Source organism: Capricornis sumatraensis, chromosome 3 (genome assembly GCF_032405125.1).
Source record: "Capricornis sumatraensis isolate serow.1 chromosome 3, serow.2, whole genome shotgun sequence".
Taxonomy (NCBI): Eukaryota; Metazoa; Chordata; class Mammalia; order Artiodactyla; family Bovidae; genus Capricornis; species Capricornis sumatraensis.
Window position 1 is genome coordinate 101,066,129 of NC_091071.1, and position 18,601 is coordinate 101,084,729.

The following is an 18,601-nucleotide window of genomic DNA, read 5'->3' on the forward strand; positions in this document are numbered from 1 at the left end:
AAAATTTCTAAGGTCCTTTCCAATAGTAAATATGTGTGGTTAAAAAAAAATGTGATATCATTTTTGTTTATCCAGTTATTACCTTAAGAATTTGTATTTATTTCTCTGAAATCCATCTTGCATATAAATAATTGATTTTTACCCCCATGAATTTCCCTGCAATGTATGATACTTGCTCTTTTATCAGTCACCACATAGTCATCCATTAGTTTAGTGAAGTGTAAGTAATTGTTAGTTTTTCATCGTGTCCACTCTTAGTGATCCCATGGATTGCAACCCACCAGGCTCCTATGTCCATGAAATTCTCCAGGCAAGAATACTGGAGTGGGTTGTGATTTCCTGCATTCTATTTCATCTTCTAAGTTTTGGCACAAATACTACTTACCTGAGAATTCCCCACTTCTCAGAAAATGAAACTTAAAATTTTCCCCTGAGCTGAATATGGTCCATTGACTTCTATCTCTGAATCAATAGGTGAAAGAAAGAATATGCAAATCAAACTATGGACACTTTAGTTATTACTCCATTATCAGTGGCTTCCCATGTGGCTTAGTAGTAAAGAATCCACCTGCCAATGCAGAAGATGCAGGTTGGGAAGATCCCCTGGAGTATAAAATGGCAACCCACTCCGGTATTCTTGTCTGGAAAATTCTTTTAACAGAGAAGCCTGGTGGGCTACAGTTCATGGGGTCACAAAGAGCCGTACATGGCAGCCCACTTGTAGTCACAGGAGTGATCCACATGATGACAGGATATCTTGAAGGTATATTCAAAGATACAGAAAACATTGGAATATTTTTTTTTATTTCAAGAAAGGGCGGAAAATATATTGTATCAGAAATCAGAAAAATATTGCTCAGGCAACTAAATGTTAACTAAAGTCCATTTGAAAGGAAAATAATTTTTAACATGATCTTTTTTAGAAATCATGAAAGGAATTCTCTTCTGTAGTCTGTGAAAATGGTTGGCATAGTAATTAGGATTTAAAATTTAAAATTCAGATGCAGACTAAGTTATTTATAGACAGAAAGGCTTATGATTTTCTAACCCCCTGAGCTATACAAAATGGACAGATTTTTTTTCCTTTAAGAAAATTAAATAATTTAAAACTTAAAACACTGACATGATCAATCTGTATGTAAAGCATAATGAGATTTCTGAATTTGAATTTTAGTAGTCAGAACAGGATATAATAGCATTATGCAACAATTGTACATACTTTCTGGCAATTTATTATTTCTAGTAAGAAATGCTAGATACATGATAGCAAGCACTATAAAGTAGGTCAATGCTTGAAAAATGCAAATAACTTTAACTATCCACGTTAGATTTTACCATTAAAGAGCTGAACGTTCCTGAGCAAAACAAATTATTCATCTGATCTACCAGGTTTTGATAAGTGAATATGAGATACCATGCTTGGCATATTCCCCATTATGAAAAAGAAATTGTTCAGAATAAATATAATCCCTTATTCATTAATACTCATACCTTTTTCTCAAAAAGTTGATTAGAACCATTTTTCCTGAAAAGCTTTAACAAAATATTCAATTAAGTTTTCTTTAATAGGTTTCAGTTTTTAATTGAAGTCCTAGCTATAAATCTCCTACACAATATATGGGTCTGTGTGTACGTCTCACACACATACACATGTGCATAGATAAATTTATAAGCATTCCTATGTAACTGTGGGCTTCCCTGGTGCTTCAGCAGTAAAGAATCCTCCTGCCAATGCATGAGACACAGGTTTGATCCCTGGGTTGGGAAGATCCCCTAGAAGGAAAGGGCAGACCTCTTCAGTATTCTTGTCTAGGAAATACCATGGGCAGAAGGGCCTACAGGGCTACTGTCCATGGGGTTGCAAAGAGTCAGACATGACTTAGCAACTAAACAACAACAACAATGTACCCAGACATAAGTGTGTGTACATAAATTTTAGCAAAAACTTTAAAGTTTTGTTTTAGGACATTTGGGTAGTGGTGGTGGCTCAGACGGTAAAGCGTCTGTCTACGATGCGGGAGACCTGGGTTCAATCCCTGGGTTGGGAAGATACCTTGGAGAAGGAAATGACAATCCGCTCCAGGACTATTGCCTGGAAAATCCCATGGACAGAGGAGCCTGGTAGGCTACAGTCCATGGGGTGGCAAAGAGTCGGACACGACTGAGCAACTTCACGTTCACATTCAAAAATTGATAGTTTTTTTTTTTTTCTTTCTTCAGTACTATAAACTTATGTGCATGCATGCATGCTAAGTCACTTCAGTTGTGTCTGACTCTTTGCAACCCCATGGACTACAGGTCACCAGGCTCCCTCTGTTCATGGGATTCTCCAGGCAAGAATACTGGAGTGAGTTGTCATGCCTCACTCCAGGTGATCATCCCAACCCAGGGGTCGAATCAGAGTCTCTTATGTCTCCAGCATTGGCAGGCAGGTTGTTTACCACTAACACCACCTGGGAAGCCCATTATAAATTTAAGACACCACTAAAATCTAAACTGAAACTAAATTGAAATATAATTGCTTAGCTAGAATACTTTTAAAACCATCAGAGTTTATTCAAATCAGTCAACAACTAAAATAATTTATTATGATTACCTTGGAAGAGATCTGAAGTTATCAGCTATTATGTTACTGTCATTCTGTGGCTTGATTGTTGTTGACTGATAAGACAGGCACTCAATAATACATACTGATTAGAATTAATGGTTCTAAAATAGTTGTGATCAATTGGCAAAATTTTACTGAACATAAATCTTTTATGACCATATAAAACATAAAATTATGAAATTAATAATACTGTTATTGATCAGATTGCATACCATCTTAAGGTTACCAGCCAAGTTGTATTCATTCATATTCAAAGCATTATTTGGGCTTCCCAGGTGGCCCTAGTGGTTAAGGACCTGCCTGCCAATGCAGGACAACTAAGAGACACAGGTTCTATCCCTGGGTCAGGAAGATACCCTGGAGAATGGCATGGCAACCCACTCTCTGGTATTGTCCAGAGAATTCCATAGACAGAGGAGCCTGGTGGGCTATAGTCCATAGAGTCGCAAAGAGTTGGCCATGTCTAAAGCATGCATGCAAAGCATCATTAGAGAGTTTTGTTTGTTAGGTCTGGTGATGGGTTCTTGAAATACGATAAGAGTCTTGTCTTCATGAAGTTTATATTCTGTGGAACAAAGACAAAATCAACTAAACTAACATATAAATGGTGCTGCTAAGTCACTTCAGTTGTGTCTGACTCTGTATGACCCTATAGACGGACGCCCACCAGTCTTGCCCGTCCCTGAGATTCTCCAGGCAAGAACACTGGAGTGGGTTGCCATTTCCTTCTCCAATGCATGAAAGTGAAAAGTGAAAGTGAAGTTGCTCTGTAGTGTCTGACTCTTAGCAACCCCATGGACTGTAGCCTGCCAGGCTCCTCCATCCATGGGATTTTCCAGGCAAGAGTACTGGAGTGTGTTGCCATTGCCTTCTCCAAACACATAAATAAATAAAAAAAAATCCAATTTTTGAAAGGTGTATTGAGGGAAGTAAAAATAGACTTGGAGATAAAAACTTGAATGATATAGGTTTGAGTAAGATGATTAATAAAGGCACATTTGAAGAGAGGAGATTTGAGCTAAGACTTAGGAAATGCGAAGGAAGTAATGCCATCTTACTTATATCTAAGACAACTCTTATTTTTTATGTGGATAATGGATTTGGTGGGAGAAAAGACTATAACAGAAGGAGGCCACATAGAAGGGCTATGCTCCCATAGAAATGGTGGTATGTTGCTCTATTATAGTTTCTATGAAGTGAAAGGTAGTGAGTAGAATCTTAAGGAAAAAAGTGTTTGCAAATGGAATGAATGTGAAAAATGAGGACAGAAAGGATTCCAGACTGACACCTGGTTTCCTGGATTGTATAATTTGAAGGATCCTGAAAATGGACTGCAAGGAGGTCCAACCAGTCCATCCTAAAGGAGATCAGTCCTGGGTGTTCATTGGAAGGACTGATGCTAAAGCTGAAACTCCAATACTTTGGCCACCTCATGTGAAGAGTTGACTCATTGGAAAAGACCCTGATGCTGGTAGGGATTGGGGGCAGGAGAAGGGGATGACAGAGGATGAGATGGCTGGACGGCATCACCGACTCGATGGACATGAGTTTAAGTAGACTCTGGGAGTTGGTGATGGACAGGAAAGTCTGGTGTGCTGTGACTCATGGGGTCACAAAGAGTCGGACATGACTGAGCGACTGAGCTGAACTGAAAATGGAAAAGTGTGGGTTTGGTTTTAGTTATGCTAAGTTCAGTAAGAGATCCAATGAGAATGTCAGGTTTGCAGTGATGTAGTCAAAGCTGTCTCCTAGATCTCTGGACTGGAATTGCATTAAGGAATAGAAAAATTGAGGGGATATCTAAAACCATCAAACCAGGTTAGATTACCAAGGGAAATTAAGAAGAAACTGGAACCAAGCTCTGAGACTAGATTAAAATGATGGCAAGGACCAGCCACTGCATTAGGATAAAACAAGAGAATGTAGAATCACAGAAACTAAGAGAGAGAAAAAAAGAAGTGTTTTGAAAAGGAAGTTTTAGTTATATTTCTAGCATACTGCTGAAAGATCAAGTAAAGGAAAACAAAGGAGTGTTCAAAAAATCTGAAAACAGAAATTCATTAAGGATCTTGAAAAATGCTTACAGTCATGGAAGGAGAGGCATCGTCAGAGAGCATTCAGTAGTTCCACATCAGTGGTTCTCCACCAGCGATGATCTTTCACCCCAGAGGACGTTTGGTAATGTCTGAAGACATTCTTGATTCTCGGTGTTGAGGACTGCTGCTGGCATCAAGTGAGTAGAGGCCAGGGAGGATGCCTAACACCCTACAAGGAATAAATTAGTTACTCACAGCAAGGAATTATTCTGACCAAAACAGCAATAGTGCCAGAGGTGAGAAATCTTTTTCTACAGAGTAACAGTAAGAGTCTGTCCAGTTAACCTTTAAGTAGCTCTTTTTGTTTATTACTTCATTTGATGTAATAATAACTAGTACAAAATAGTTCTGAGATGAATCAACAGTCTAATTATTCTTTTATTGTTCTCTCCTTTTCCTCACCTCTCAGCACCTTTGGCTAGATCCTTTTCTCCTTTCCTTTTAGTATTGGAATGCCCAGGCTCTGACCATGATCCTCTTCTTTCTATCTTCCTCACTTCCTAATAGAGTTCATGGTTTAACATAAAATCACATGCTAAAAATTGCCTAATTGATATCAGGCTCTATCTACCTGCTTATTTTTCCTTTTGGATGTTAAAAACAAAACAAAACAAAACAAAACAAAAAAACCTCCCCAGAATAGCACACATGCCTAAAAATAAACTCATATGATCCGCAAAATCTGCTTCCCCAGTGTCATTTAATGGCAACTCAGTTTTCCGGGTGCTCAAAGTGAAAATCTTAGAGGCATTGCTGGCCCCTCTGCTTCTTTCATAACTCCATAATCAGAAAATATTATTGAATGCACCTTCAAAGTATGTCTAGGAGCTGATTACCGTAATATCAGCTTGACTGCAAGGATCTAGTTTTGAACCATTTTCACCTTTCTTCTGAATGAATGCAATAACCTCCTAATTGATCTCTTTGCTATCCTTATGACTCACAAAACAATAACCAGAATGCTCAGTATAAAGCATAAATCACATCACATCTTCAATCAAAAATGTTCAATGGTTTTCCATTGAAAAGACTGAAATTCTCCCAACAACTCTTAAGGATTTAAAAGATCTGGTCTCCTGTTACCTCTCTGATTATCTTCCACTACTTTCCCCTTTACTCACTCTTCTCCAGGGAAGCTCTGCTATTTCTCAAACCCATCACTACCTACTAAAGTAAGGCCTTTCCTAAAATGGTCTTTTGCCCTAAAATGCCTTTCAGCCAGATATCCTACATGATTCAATTCCTACACTCCTTCAAATCTTTGTTTAAATGTCATCTGAATACATAACTTACTGATAATCGCAATCTATTACCCCATTCCCGTCCTGGGATCCTCAATGCCCTGCTCTTTTGCATTTCCATAGTACTTTTCTACTGCCACATAATTTATTCATTTATTATATTTATAACCTGTTATCTGTCTCACCTCACTATAAATAAATATCCAGAACCAGTGGCAGTTTTCTTTTTTCCTATTCTACTACTATAACACTAGCACGTAGAACAAGACCAGTTATGAAGTACATACACTTTTTAAATTAGAAGCAATAAATTAATTGAAAATCTTGGGGATACATGGCAATAGCATATCAATCTTGAAAGTTATCCTTTACAAGTTATGCTTCTCATCCTTGGTATTCAATTTATCACAAGGTTAAATATTTTTACCTCCATATATGTATCATTTTTATCCACTTTTGTTTCATAAAAGCCTAGATTAAAATTTCACAATCTTTCCTCTGGAGTCCATTGAATAAACCTCATCAGAGTTTGTGGTCGGAGAAGGCAATGGCACCCCACTCCAGCACTCTTGCCTGGAAAATCCCATGGACAGAGGAGCCTGGTGGGCCACAGTCCATGGGGTCGCTAAGAGTCAGATACGACTGAGCGACTTCACTTTCACTTTTCACTTTCATGCGTTGGAGAAGGAAATGGCAACCCACTCCAGTGGTCTTGCCTGGAGAATCCCAGGGATGGGGGAGCCTCATGGGCTGCCCTCTATGGGATTGCACAGAGTCGGACACGACTGAAGCGACTTAGCAGCAGCAGCAGAGTTTCTGGTATCCCCTTGGTCCCCAGTGCCAAGCCATTCATTATAGCACAGACAAAATAATCTTATAATATAACCTCAGCATCTTATCTCCATCCTTAAATCTTTACATTGAAAAATCATGGTCTTACAAACCTCTCCATGATGTTTAGCCTCATCTCCCAACATACCCCTTCCACCTTCTCCCATAAGAGTATGCATATACCCTCAGAAACACATTTTTCCAGCCATAAATAGATTATGTTTCACTTACAATAATGCAACTTAACTTTACAGTCTTTCTTGTTGTTCAGTCCAAAAGTTGTGTCCAAGTCTTTGGGACCCCATGAACTCAGCACGCCAGGCTTCCCTGTCCTTCACTATCTCTGACAGTTTGCTCAAACTCATGTCCACTGAGTCACTGATGCTATCCAGTTCTCTTATCCTTTGTTGCTCTCTTCTCCTCTTGGCTTCAGTCTTTCTCAGCATCAGGGTCTTTTCTAATGAGTCAGCTCTACCTGTAAGGTGGCCAAAGGGTTGGGGTTTTAGCTTCAGCATCAGTCTTTCTAGTGAATATTCAGGGTTAATTTCCTTTAGGATTGACTTGCAATCAAGGAACTCTGAAGAGTCTTCTCTAGCACCACAATTGAAAAATATCAATTCTTTGGTTCTCAGCCTTCATTATGGTCCAACTCTCACATCCACACATGACTACTGGAAAAGCCATAGCTTTGACTAGATGGATCTTTGCTGGCCAAACAATGTCTACTTTTTAATATGCTATCTAGGTTTGTCATAGTTTTCCTTCCAAGGAGCGAGCATCTTTTAATTCCATGGCTGCATTTACTGTCTGCTGAGATTTTGGAGCCCAAGAAAATAAAATATGTCACTCTTTTCCCCCTTCTATTTGACATGAAGTGATGGGACCAGATGCCATCCATGATCTTCATTTTTTGAATGTTCAATTTTAAGCCAGCTTTTTCAACCTCCATTTTCACCTTCATCAAGAGGCTCTTTAGTTCCTCTTTACTCTCTGCCACTAGAGTGCTATCATCTGCATATCTGAGCTTGTTGATATTTCTCCCAATAGTCTTGATTCCGGCTTGAACTTCAGCTAGCATGGCATTTCACAAGATGTACTCTGCATATAGGTTAAATAATCATGGTGACAATATTCAGCCTTGTTGTACTCCTTTCCCAATTTTGAACAGTCTGTTATTCCATGTCTGATTATAACTGTTGTTTCTTGACCTGCATACAGGTTTCTCAGGAGACAGAAAAGGTGGACTGTTATTCCCATCAGTTCAGTTCAGTTCAGTTCAGTTCAGCCTTCTTCACAGTCCAACTCTCACATCCATACATGACTACTGGAAAAACCATAGCCTTGACTAGACGGACCTTAGTCAGCAAAGTAATGTCTCTGCTTTTGAATATGCTATCTAGGTTGGTCATAACTTTTCTTCCAAGAAGTAAGCGTCTTTTAATTTCATGGCTGCAATCACCATCTGCAGTGATTTTGGAGCCCCCTCAAAATAAAATCTGACACTGTTTCCACTGTTTCTCCATCTATTTCCCATGGAGTGATGGGACCAGATGCCATGATCTTTGTTTTCTGAATGTTGAGCTTTAAGCCAACTTTTTCACTCTCCTCTTTTACTTTCATCAAGAGGCTTTTTAGTTCCTCTTCACTTTCTGCCATAAGGGTGGTGTCATCTGCAAATCTGAGGTTATTGATATTTTTCCCAGCAATCTTGATTCCAGCTTGTGCTTCTTCCAGTCTAGCATTTCTCATGATGTACTCTTCATAGAAGTTAAATAAGCAGGGTCACAATATACACCCTTGATGTACTCCTTTCCTTATTTGGAACCAGTCTGTTGTTCCATGTTCAGTTCTAACTGTTGCTTCCTGACCTGCATACAGATTTCTCAAGAGGCAGGTTAGGTGGTCTGGTATTTCCATCTCTTTCAGAATTTTCCAGTTTATTGTGATTAAGTGCTAAACCTACCATTTTGTAGCCTGTTCTTTCAGATAGCTCTAATTTTCATCTCAGCTGTTGTGCTTATTTAAATTGTAACCATTAAGAAAAAGAAATTTACTATCAGAAGGCACATTGTCTTCTTAATTTCAGGTTACTCACATAGGGAGATGATGTCAAAATTGCCCCCATAAGTACCAACAAATTTTTTGCTTACTGACTAATGCATAAAATTCATACTTAGCATTAAATGCATCCCTGGTGGCTCAGACGGTAAAGCAGCGTCTGTCTGCAATGCAGGAGACCTGAGTTCGATTCGTGGGTTAGGAAGATCCCCTGGAGAAGGAAATGGGAGCCCACTCCAGTATTCTTGCCTGGAAAATCCCATGGACAGAGGAGCCTGATAGGCCACTGCCCATGGGGTTGCAAAGAGTTGGACACGACTGAGTGACTTCACTTCACTTCAAGGTTTATACAGAATGGATAATGTTTTAAACACTTTTACAGGTCATCTGATCCAAAGCCTTTATTTTTATATGCCATATAATTTATGGGCTTCCCAGGTGACTCAGATAGCAAAGAATCTACCTGCAATGCAGGAGACTCAGGTTCAATCCCTGGGTCAGAAAGTTTCCCTGGAGAAGGAAATGGCAACCCACCCCATCGTTCTTGCCTGGAGAATTTTATGGACAGAGGAGCCTGGTGGGGTACAGTCCATGGGGTCACAAAGAGTCAGATATGACTGAATTGTTAACACCTTCAATTTCACTTTCCTCATTTATGGAGAAACTAGGACTAGTTCTTAAACCAACTTTCTGATTCCAAATATGTTGTTTTCTAGGTTCCATGATATCTTTTGTTTAGCTGGTAGTTCAATTGAAAGTTTTGACTCAGTTTTGTTATTTATGGTAGATAGGTGGTAGATCACAACAAGTAAGTTTAAAGAACACTGAGTATGTTTTAAAAATGATAAATCACATACAATATTCACCCTGATATCCAAAGACAGATTTGTTACTTTCTGGATACTGTCTGAGAATTATGTACTTTTATTTGGATTCCTTTTCCTATAACAGAGCTTAGGCCAGGTTGATGTAGTCCTAGTGTAGACCCTTGTGGCTCAGCTGGTAAAGAATCTGCCTGGTAAAGAATCTGCCTGCAATGTGGGAGACCTGGGTTGAATCCCTGGGTTGGGAAGACCCCCTAGAGAAGGGAAAAGCTACCCACTTCAGTATTCTGTCCTGGAGAATTCCATGGACTGTATAGTCCATCGGTTTGCAAACAATCGGACACGACTGAGCAATTTTCACTTACATTTTCACTTTAGTGTAGATAAATGCTACAAATTGTAGTGAAATTATTAAAATTGAAACAGTCTTTACAATTAAGCCTTATAAATATTCAGATTGAAATGATCTTTTCTTAAGAATAGATTGCTGATAGAAGCAGAAGTTTCATCTCTGAAATGATTTAAGAATTCGTACATATTCTAGCTCTTAAATATAACATTTTTGGGTTTTGGGGGGAGGGTTTCTCCATTGTTGTATGAACTTGATTGAAATAACAATTATCTAGGTATTGTAGACTATTACTAAGCTGTGGAATTTAGTAATGTTCAGAATTTGTGTAGTCCTTACTTTATTACTGGGCTTCCCTGGTAGCTCAGCTGGTAAGAATATGCCTGCAATGCAGGAGGACCTGGTTCAATTCCTGGGCCAGGAAGATCCCTTGGAGAAGGGATAGGCTATCCACTCCAGTATTCTTGGGCATCCCTAGTGGCTCAGATGGTAAAGAATCTGCCTGCAATGTGTTATTGGCTAATTTATGAGAATTTAATCTGATTCACATTTTGTGAACCAAAAATGTAAATAATCTTATCATTACATATGGATATACCCCCATCCCCATCCCACCACACGCACAAGTTCCTTACAGTGTTGTTATATTTGTGTTTTACTAGCATTGCATCAGGGGATAATTAACTTTATCAAAATGAACTGAATTTTCTTGTATGTACACAAAGGTGAAAGATCAGGAACAAATGAAATATGTGGCAACTTCAATCTATCCTTGTGTTAACTATATTCTCTCAAATTATATTGCTAACTATAGGAATTTTGTTTTAAAAAAGACAGTATTTCCACAGTTCAAATGTTTTAATTCTCCTTTCATAGGTTTTCCTCTTTCCTCTACTTAAATGTCTTTAGTGACTTATATTTTTAGTTTACTGAAGCTGGCACTGTGACAGATACCTTACATTCTGCAGCTGTAAAGGATTAGTAGTTTAAAGCAGTAACCTCGAATTGTGTTACAATCAAGCTGCCAATTTTTTGGCAAGATTTAAGCATTTCATTCATTCAACTAATATATCTCTATAAAGAAGAATGCCTCAGGACTCAAAATTTTGGCTGTGTATTTAGAGAGCTTATTAGGAAAGAAATCATTTGTCTGGAGAAAGCCATCAAAATGTGTCTTCTACTTTGTGCAAAAGATGAGAAATGCTTTTTGTTGTCTGGGTAACCACACGCCTCTGCAATCTCTTAAGCACGACATATTGCATTAGTGCCTCTAGTTCATTGGTCTATCTGTCTAGAGTGGGAGCCAAGGAGGCAAATTAGAGTTTCATATTCTCTTCATGCTTCCAGTCTGATGTGTTTGGTTGTTTTTCAGTCTCTTTTGAGACAAATGGCATAACCATCCTGTTTTTGTTATTCATTTCAGTCTCCAATATAGGCCAAGAACCTCAGTTTACTTTTCCTGTGTTTTCCCACTTTTTGTGTTTACCTGATTGATTTTGAACTTCTCCGTAAGACCCACCAGCAATTTGCCTTCCGCTCTCCAACCAGCATTCGTTCAATAGGAGATTCCCTTTTAGATGACTAACACAGTCTTCCCTATTGGGCTTCCCTGATGGGGAAGTTGGTAAAGAATCTGTCTGCAATGCAGGAGACCCCAGTTCAATTCCTGGGTCAGGAAGATCCCCTGGAGAAGGACTCCAGTATTCTTTGGTTTCCCTTGTGGCTCAGTTGGTAAAGAATCTATCCGCCTGCCATGTGGGAGACCTGGGTTCAATCCCTGGGTTGGGAGGATCCCCTGAAGAAGGGAAAGGCTACCCACTCCAGCACTCTGGCCTGGAGAATTCAGTCCATGGGGTCGCAAAGAGTCTGACACGACTGAGCAACTTTCACTTTCACTTTCAATGCAATCCTGGTCAAGCCATGAGCAATAGAAAGGGATTATTTATTTCTATAGAACTCACTATAAAGATGATTTCCTAATTCGGCCACAGTTTCACTAACAATAAAACCATCTTTTTTCTGTCTTCTTGTTGTTCATCTTTTGTTCAGTCTTGCTCTTTTCCGTGTTGAGAATTACTGAGCATTCAGTATGTTACGAGTCATTAAGGATGAATACCTAGTAACATCTTCACCTGGTTGCCATAATTCCCTGAGAATCACCTTGTAACTGATGATTCATCTTGTCACTTTAGGTTGAATTTATTGGGTGTGACCATCCTTTACTCAATATTCTAACTACCTTAGTTGATACGGGAATGACATTAGAGATTCCTTGATCAAGGAACCAGAGAATAACTATATGGATTTAAATGGCTCTATAACTCATCAGTATCTCGTGTTCAGCATTTAAAAGTAACATTTATTCTAGTAATGTGACCTAAATTCTATATATCCTCTTGGAATTCACCATTAATAGAATTTTCACCAGCCAGCTTTTCTGAAAAGTATGACAAAATCAGACTTCTGAATGTTCCATGATCATTAGGAATTTGAGATTTTAACTGTTAGCAGAACAGGAATATAAATATAGAATGGAAAGATAACCAGCCCTTTTTTGAGCATGAGTGAAACAAAATGAAAATATTAAAATTAAAAGGTGGAACTTTGCATAAAATATGTCCTATTTAGCAAGGATAGCACTAGGACAGAAAAATCATATAGTATATTAACACTTTATAAAGGCAAATTTGGGCTTCCCTGTTGGCTCAGTCAATAAAGAATCTGCCTGCAATGCAGGAGACTCAGGTTCTATCCCTGGGTTGGGAAGATCTCCTGGAGAAGGAAATGACAAGCCACTCTAGCATTTGTGCCTGGGAAATCTCATGGACAGAGGATCCTCATGGTCTATAGTCCATGGAGTCTCAAGAATAGGACACAACTTAGCAACTAAACCACCAACCACCATCAAAGGCAAAATAGGGTATTCTTCTATGTTCATGCTGGACAAATGCATGGTAAAAGATTGCTCCAGTGGTGTTAAAAAAGATAAATATGCTCCAAGAGGCTTTAGACAGTTCATAATGGTTATTTTCTCCTATTGTCTCTCATGTTTATAGATTTAAGATTTACATTGACATGTCCACACCATTTGTTGATGAATTTACTTTTAAATACTGCCAAATCAAAAACAGCAATTTCATTTAACTTAAATGATACTGAAACACTTGAAAATTATATTGTGGTTCGGCTAGGATAAATCTTTATATTTTATCCATTTATAAATATTATTTGTATGGAATGTTTAGATTATGTTGTATTTGAGAGTACTTTTCATTTAACTTTAGGTAGCTATGAGATATCACTGTGTAGATGAATAGTATTTACTATTAGAGCAGAGAAATAAGGTACTGTAATATTTCAAAAGTTTAGTTTTTAAATCAATCAGTGAAAAGACTAATAATAAAGGTCATTAGAAATTTCTAAAGGTTCTGTGTTTAATTTGAGCCGTATTTTCCTTCCTTAAGATCTCAGTAATCACACAGCAGATGGTGAGTTGCAATTCTTGTTTCTTGGCATCTCATGTTCTTTTTGAGAAGTTCAGTCTGTTTGCTTTTAACCCAAGCACAATTTAACAAAATGCGCCCACTAGTAAAACACAGAAGAAACAGTCATCTGTTAAAAACCTACATTTCCACTTGTTACCAGGTCTTAACGATGCTTTTACGCATTGATGACACGTCTAGTTATAATCACCTTCAAATAGTTGTTTCTAGTCTTGATATAATACCCCTGAGAATTCCTTCTCACTTTTGGCTATGCACAATAAACCCGACCATGTCAAATTAATTATTACACTAGCTTCAGCTCAAAGTGATCAAGTTAATTGAAAGGCACAGAGCATACGTTATTTTCCTTGCTGTCTGTTCCCAATGAACTCTCTTACCTTTGTGTCACAATAATCCAGTAATATACTATTACACAGAAAATCCAAGCTAGCAGATTTAATATAAATGACAGAGTTTGTAACTTTCCTCAAAAGACATTTTAATCTAGCATCTCTCTAAATGTGCCGATTTATATTAACATTCTTCTTCAATTTTAAATCAAATTATATATGGTAAGGATACAGAGCAGCTGGAACTTTATTAAATTGCTAAAAAGAGTGAATATTGGTAGATATCCTTTGAAAGAAAATTCTAACCCTATCTATTCAAGCAAACATATGTATACCTTAAGGTTCAATAGTTCTCAGTTCAGTTCAGTTCAGTCTCTCAGTCATGTCCTACACTTTGCAACCCCATGAATCACAGCACGCCAGGCCTCCCTGTCCATCACCAACTCCTGGGGTTCACTCAGATTCACATCCATCGAGTCAGTGATGCCATCCAGCCATCTCATCCTCTGTTGTCCCCTTCTCCTCCTGCCCCCAATCCCTCCCAGCATCAGAATCTTTTCCAATGCGTCAACTCTTCACATGACGTGCCAAAGTACTGGAGTTTCAGCTTTAGCATCATTCCTTCCAAAGAAATCCCAGGGTTGATCTCCTTCAGAATGGCCTGGTTGGATCTCCTTGCAGTCCAAGGGACTCTCAAGAGTCTTCTCCAACACCACAGTTCAAAAAAATCAATTCTTCGGTGCTCAGCTTTCTTCACAGTCCAACTCTCACATCCATATATGACTACTGGAAAAACCATAGCCTTGACTAGACGGACCTTAGTCGGCAAAATAATGTCTCTGCTTTTGAATATGCTACCTAGGTTGGTCATAACTTTTCTTCCAAGGAGTAAGCGTCTTTTAATTTCATGGCTGCAGTCACCATCTGCAGTATTTCTTATTAAATTTTCAATAAAATGAGAGTTCATGTCCACCAAAAGATATATACAGGAATATTCATAATTTTTATTGTAATGGCCTAAAATTATTAACAAACAAAATAAATAATACCAGTACAATGGTAAGCAAATTGATATATATTCATGAAATTAAATATTATCCAAAAATAAAAACAATTAATGACGGACATACAGAACAATATGGATACAGGGACATGATGTTGAATCAAGATCAGGAATTGAAGAGTACGATGATGTTTATGTGGATTTGTTTAAACTAATCTAACGTTAGACATTAGAATAATGCTTATTCTAAGAGAAATAGTAACTGGTAGATATCATAAGTGAACCTTCTACAGTTCTGGAAATATTCTAACACTATGGTAGTTAAACAGAGGCAGTGATAGATAAAATTCCAATGAACTGTATACTTAGGACTTGTGAAATTATATACCTATAAAAAGTAACAATAAAGTATGTTTAAAAATCTATATACTAATTAATACTTGATCATATTAATATGATTCCCAAATAATCTCAATATATACATACAGAAAACTCCACCAATTTGCTTTTGGCAATACTGTGGTTTGTTGTTTTGTTTTCTTCTAGTGTCCTGAATTTAGAAGGCCCAGGGACATTGCAGTTGACTGGGTTGCTGGAAATATCTACTGGACTGACCATTCTCGAATGCACTGGTTCAGTTACTACACTACTCACTGGACCAGTCTGAGGTACTCTATCAACGTAGGGCAGCTGAGTGGCCCCAACTGTACCAGACTCTTAACAAATATGGCTGGAGAACCCTATGCCATTGCTGTAAATCCTAAAAGAGGGTAGGTTAATAACATAGTTATTGATGTTTCTTGATATGACTATCCATTTTTAGAGATTGTCCCACCTGTGTTCTATAGTGTTGTCTCTGGATGAGTGTTCAACATATAATAGAGTCACAAGACTTATGAAAATCCCTCTACTCCTTATATAAAAAAGAATGTCCTTTTCATACCAAATGGTGGTGAAAATTTTGTGTTTTTCTCTGAACAGTTGTATAAATGTACTTTATACATTTAGTGTCTGTATATGTTATGCGTACATTCAAATTAATGAAACTGATATGAAAAGTGTAACCACTATTGTTAATCTAAAACTGATTTTTTGAGATGTTACATATAATGTTTAACCATTTTAAGTGTAGAGTATTAGTGATTTTGGCTATTTCTGGTAATAAAAAATGAAAGCATGTGTATAAACAAACTTTAAAAATTTAATGCAAATATGTCCTTTATTTTACTTGATTTGATTTTCTTTTTTATTATTTTATTTTTTTATTTATAAGCAGTGGCCAAAAAAGAGATAAGGAAATGTTAAATAAAACTCCTAATCATCCATAAAGTGGATCATTAAATCCTGTGTAAAAAGAAGCAATTGTTTACTTAATAGAATTATGCAGTGTGGTATCTTCTAAGTGAGAAAATTATTTCAGTTTGAGAAAATAGTTACTTTATCATAAAAGAAAACATACTGATGTATCAACCATGGTAAAATGAATTCTGTCACAATAAGAAGATGATTTCAAGTGTTAGAGATATTCTTCTTCTAAAGAAATTTTCAAAATTGAGCTTTGGGAATTAAGTGAACTACAGTTTATCCTGTTAAACAGTAACTCTCAAATTTTAGTAGGAAATATGGGCTTCCCTCATAGCTCAGTTGGTAAAGAATCTGCCTGCAATGCAGGAAACCTGGGTTCGATTCCTGGATCAGGAAGATCCCCTGGGGAAGGAAATGGCAACCCACTCCAGTATTCTTGCCTGGAAAATTCCATGGATAGAGGAGCCTGGTGGGCTACAGTCCATGGGATTGCAAAGAATCAGACACAACTGAGAGACTAACACTAGTGTGAGTGAGCAAGTGAAAGTCGCTCAGCCGTGTCCGACTCTTTGTGACCCCGTAGACTATACTGTCCCTGGAATTCTCCAGGCCAGAATACTGGAGTGGGTAGCCTTTCCCTTCTCCAGGGGATCTTCCCAACCCAGGGACTGAACCCAGGTCTCCCGCATTGCAAGGGGATTCTTTACCAGCTGTGCTATCAGGGACTAATGTATGACTATTTAAAAACCTTGATTCCTATGGCCATCTCTTGGAGGTCTCTACTCTGTACATTTAGAGTTAGTCCCTTTATCAGGGACTCTAAGGTGATTCAAATGCACAGGATCTTTTCAGACCTTGTTTGGGGCTGTGCCAGTACTGTTACCAGGCTAATCAACTTGACCTATCTCTCCAGGATGATGTACTGGACTGTTGTCGGGGACCACTCCCACATAGAAGAGGCGGCCATGGATGGTACTCTGAGAAGAATTTTAGTACAAAAGAATTTACAGAGACCTACAGGTATGATATGTTTCCCACACTGTCTAAAATATGAAATAGCAGGGTGAGACAAATTGAGAGAATAGCATTGATATTTATACATTCAGTTCAGTCAGTTCAGTTCAGTGGCTCAGTCGTGTCTGACTCTTTGCAACCCCATGAATCGCAGCACACCAGGCTTCCCTGTCCATCACCAACTCCTGGAGTTCACTCAGACTCGCATCCATCAAGTCAGGGATGCCATCCAGCCATCTCATCCTCTGTCGTCCCGTTCTCCTCCTGCCCCCAATCCCTCCCAGCATCAGTCTTTTCCAATGAGTCAACTCTTCGCATGATGTGGCCAAAGTACTGGAGTTTCAGCTTTAGCATCATTCCTTCCAAAGAAATCCCAGGGTTGATCTCCTTCAGAATGGCCTGGTTGGATCTCCTTGCAGTCCAAGGGACTCTCAAGAGTCTTCTCCAACACCACAGTTCAAAAGCATCAATTCTTAGGTGCTCAGCCTTCTTCAAGTCCAACTCTCACATCCATACATGACCACTGGAAAATCATAGCCTTGACTAGACAGACATTAGTCGGCAAAGTAATGTCTCTGCTTTCGAATATGCTATCTAGGTTGGTCTTAACTTTTCTTCCAAGGAGTAAGCGTCTTTTAATTTCATGGCTGCAATCAACATCTGCAGTGATTTTGGAGCCGCAAAAAACAAAGTCTGACACTGTTTCCACTGTTTCTCCATCTATTTCCCATGGAGTGATGGGACTGGATGCCATGATCTTCGTTTTCTGAATGTTGAACTTTAAGCCAACTTTTTCACTCTCCTCTTTCACTTTCATCAAGAGGCTTTTTAGTTCTTCTTCACTTTCTGCCATAAGGGTGGTGTCATCTGCATATCTGAGGTTAGTGATATTTCTCCCAGCAATCTTGATTCCAGCTTGTGTTTCTTCTAGGCCAGCGTTTCTCATGATGTACTCTGCATTGAAGTTAAATAAGCAGGGTGACAATATATAGCCTTGACGTACTCCTTTTCCTATTTGAAACCAGTCTGTTGTTCCATGTTCAGTTCTAACTGTTGCTCCCTGACCTGCATACAGATTTCTCAAGAGGCAGGTCAGGTGGTCTGGTATTCCCATCTCTTTCAGAATTTTCCACAGTTTATTGTGATCCACACAGTCAAAGGCTTTGCCATAGTCAATAAAGCAGAAATAGTTGTTTTTCTGGAACTCTCTTGCTTTTTCCATGATCCAGCAGATGTTGGCAATTTGATCTCTGGTTCCTCTGCCTTTTCTAAAACCAGCTTGAACATCAGGAAGTTCACAGTTCACGTATTGCTGAAGCCAGACTTGGAGGATTTTGAGCATTACTTTTCTAGCATGTGAGATGAGTGCAATTGTGCGGTAGTTTGAGCATTCTTTGGCATTGCCTTTCTTTGGAATTGGAATGAAAACTGACCTTT

General features: G+C 38.4%; 1 protein-coding gene across 1 annotated transcript in view; it reads left to right on the forward strand.

Moving 5' to 3' along the window:
- The window catches only part of LRP1B (LDL receptor related protein 1B), a 1,972,098-nt gene that overhangs the window by 1,817,439 nt on the left and 136,058 nt on the right, over positions 1-18,601 (forward strand). Inside the window, exons 78-79 of the mRNA XM_068968462.1 lie at positions 15,392-15,615; positions 17,064-17,170. Coding sequence (XP_068824563.1) covers positions 15,392-15,615; positions 17,064-17,170 — 331 coding nt within the window. The remainder of the gene's footprint in view (positions 1-15,391; positions 15,616-17,063; positions 17,171-18,601) is intronic.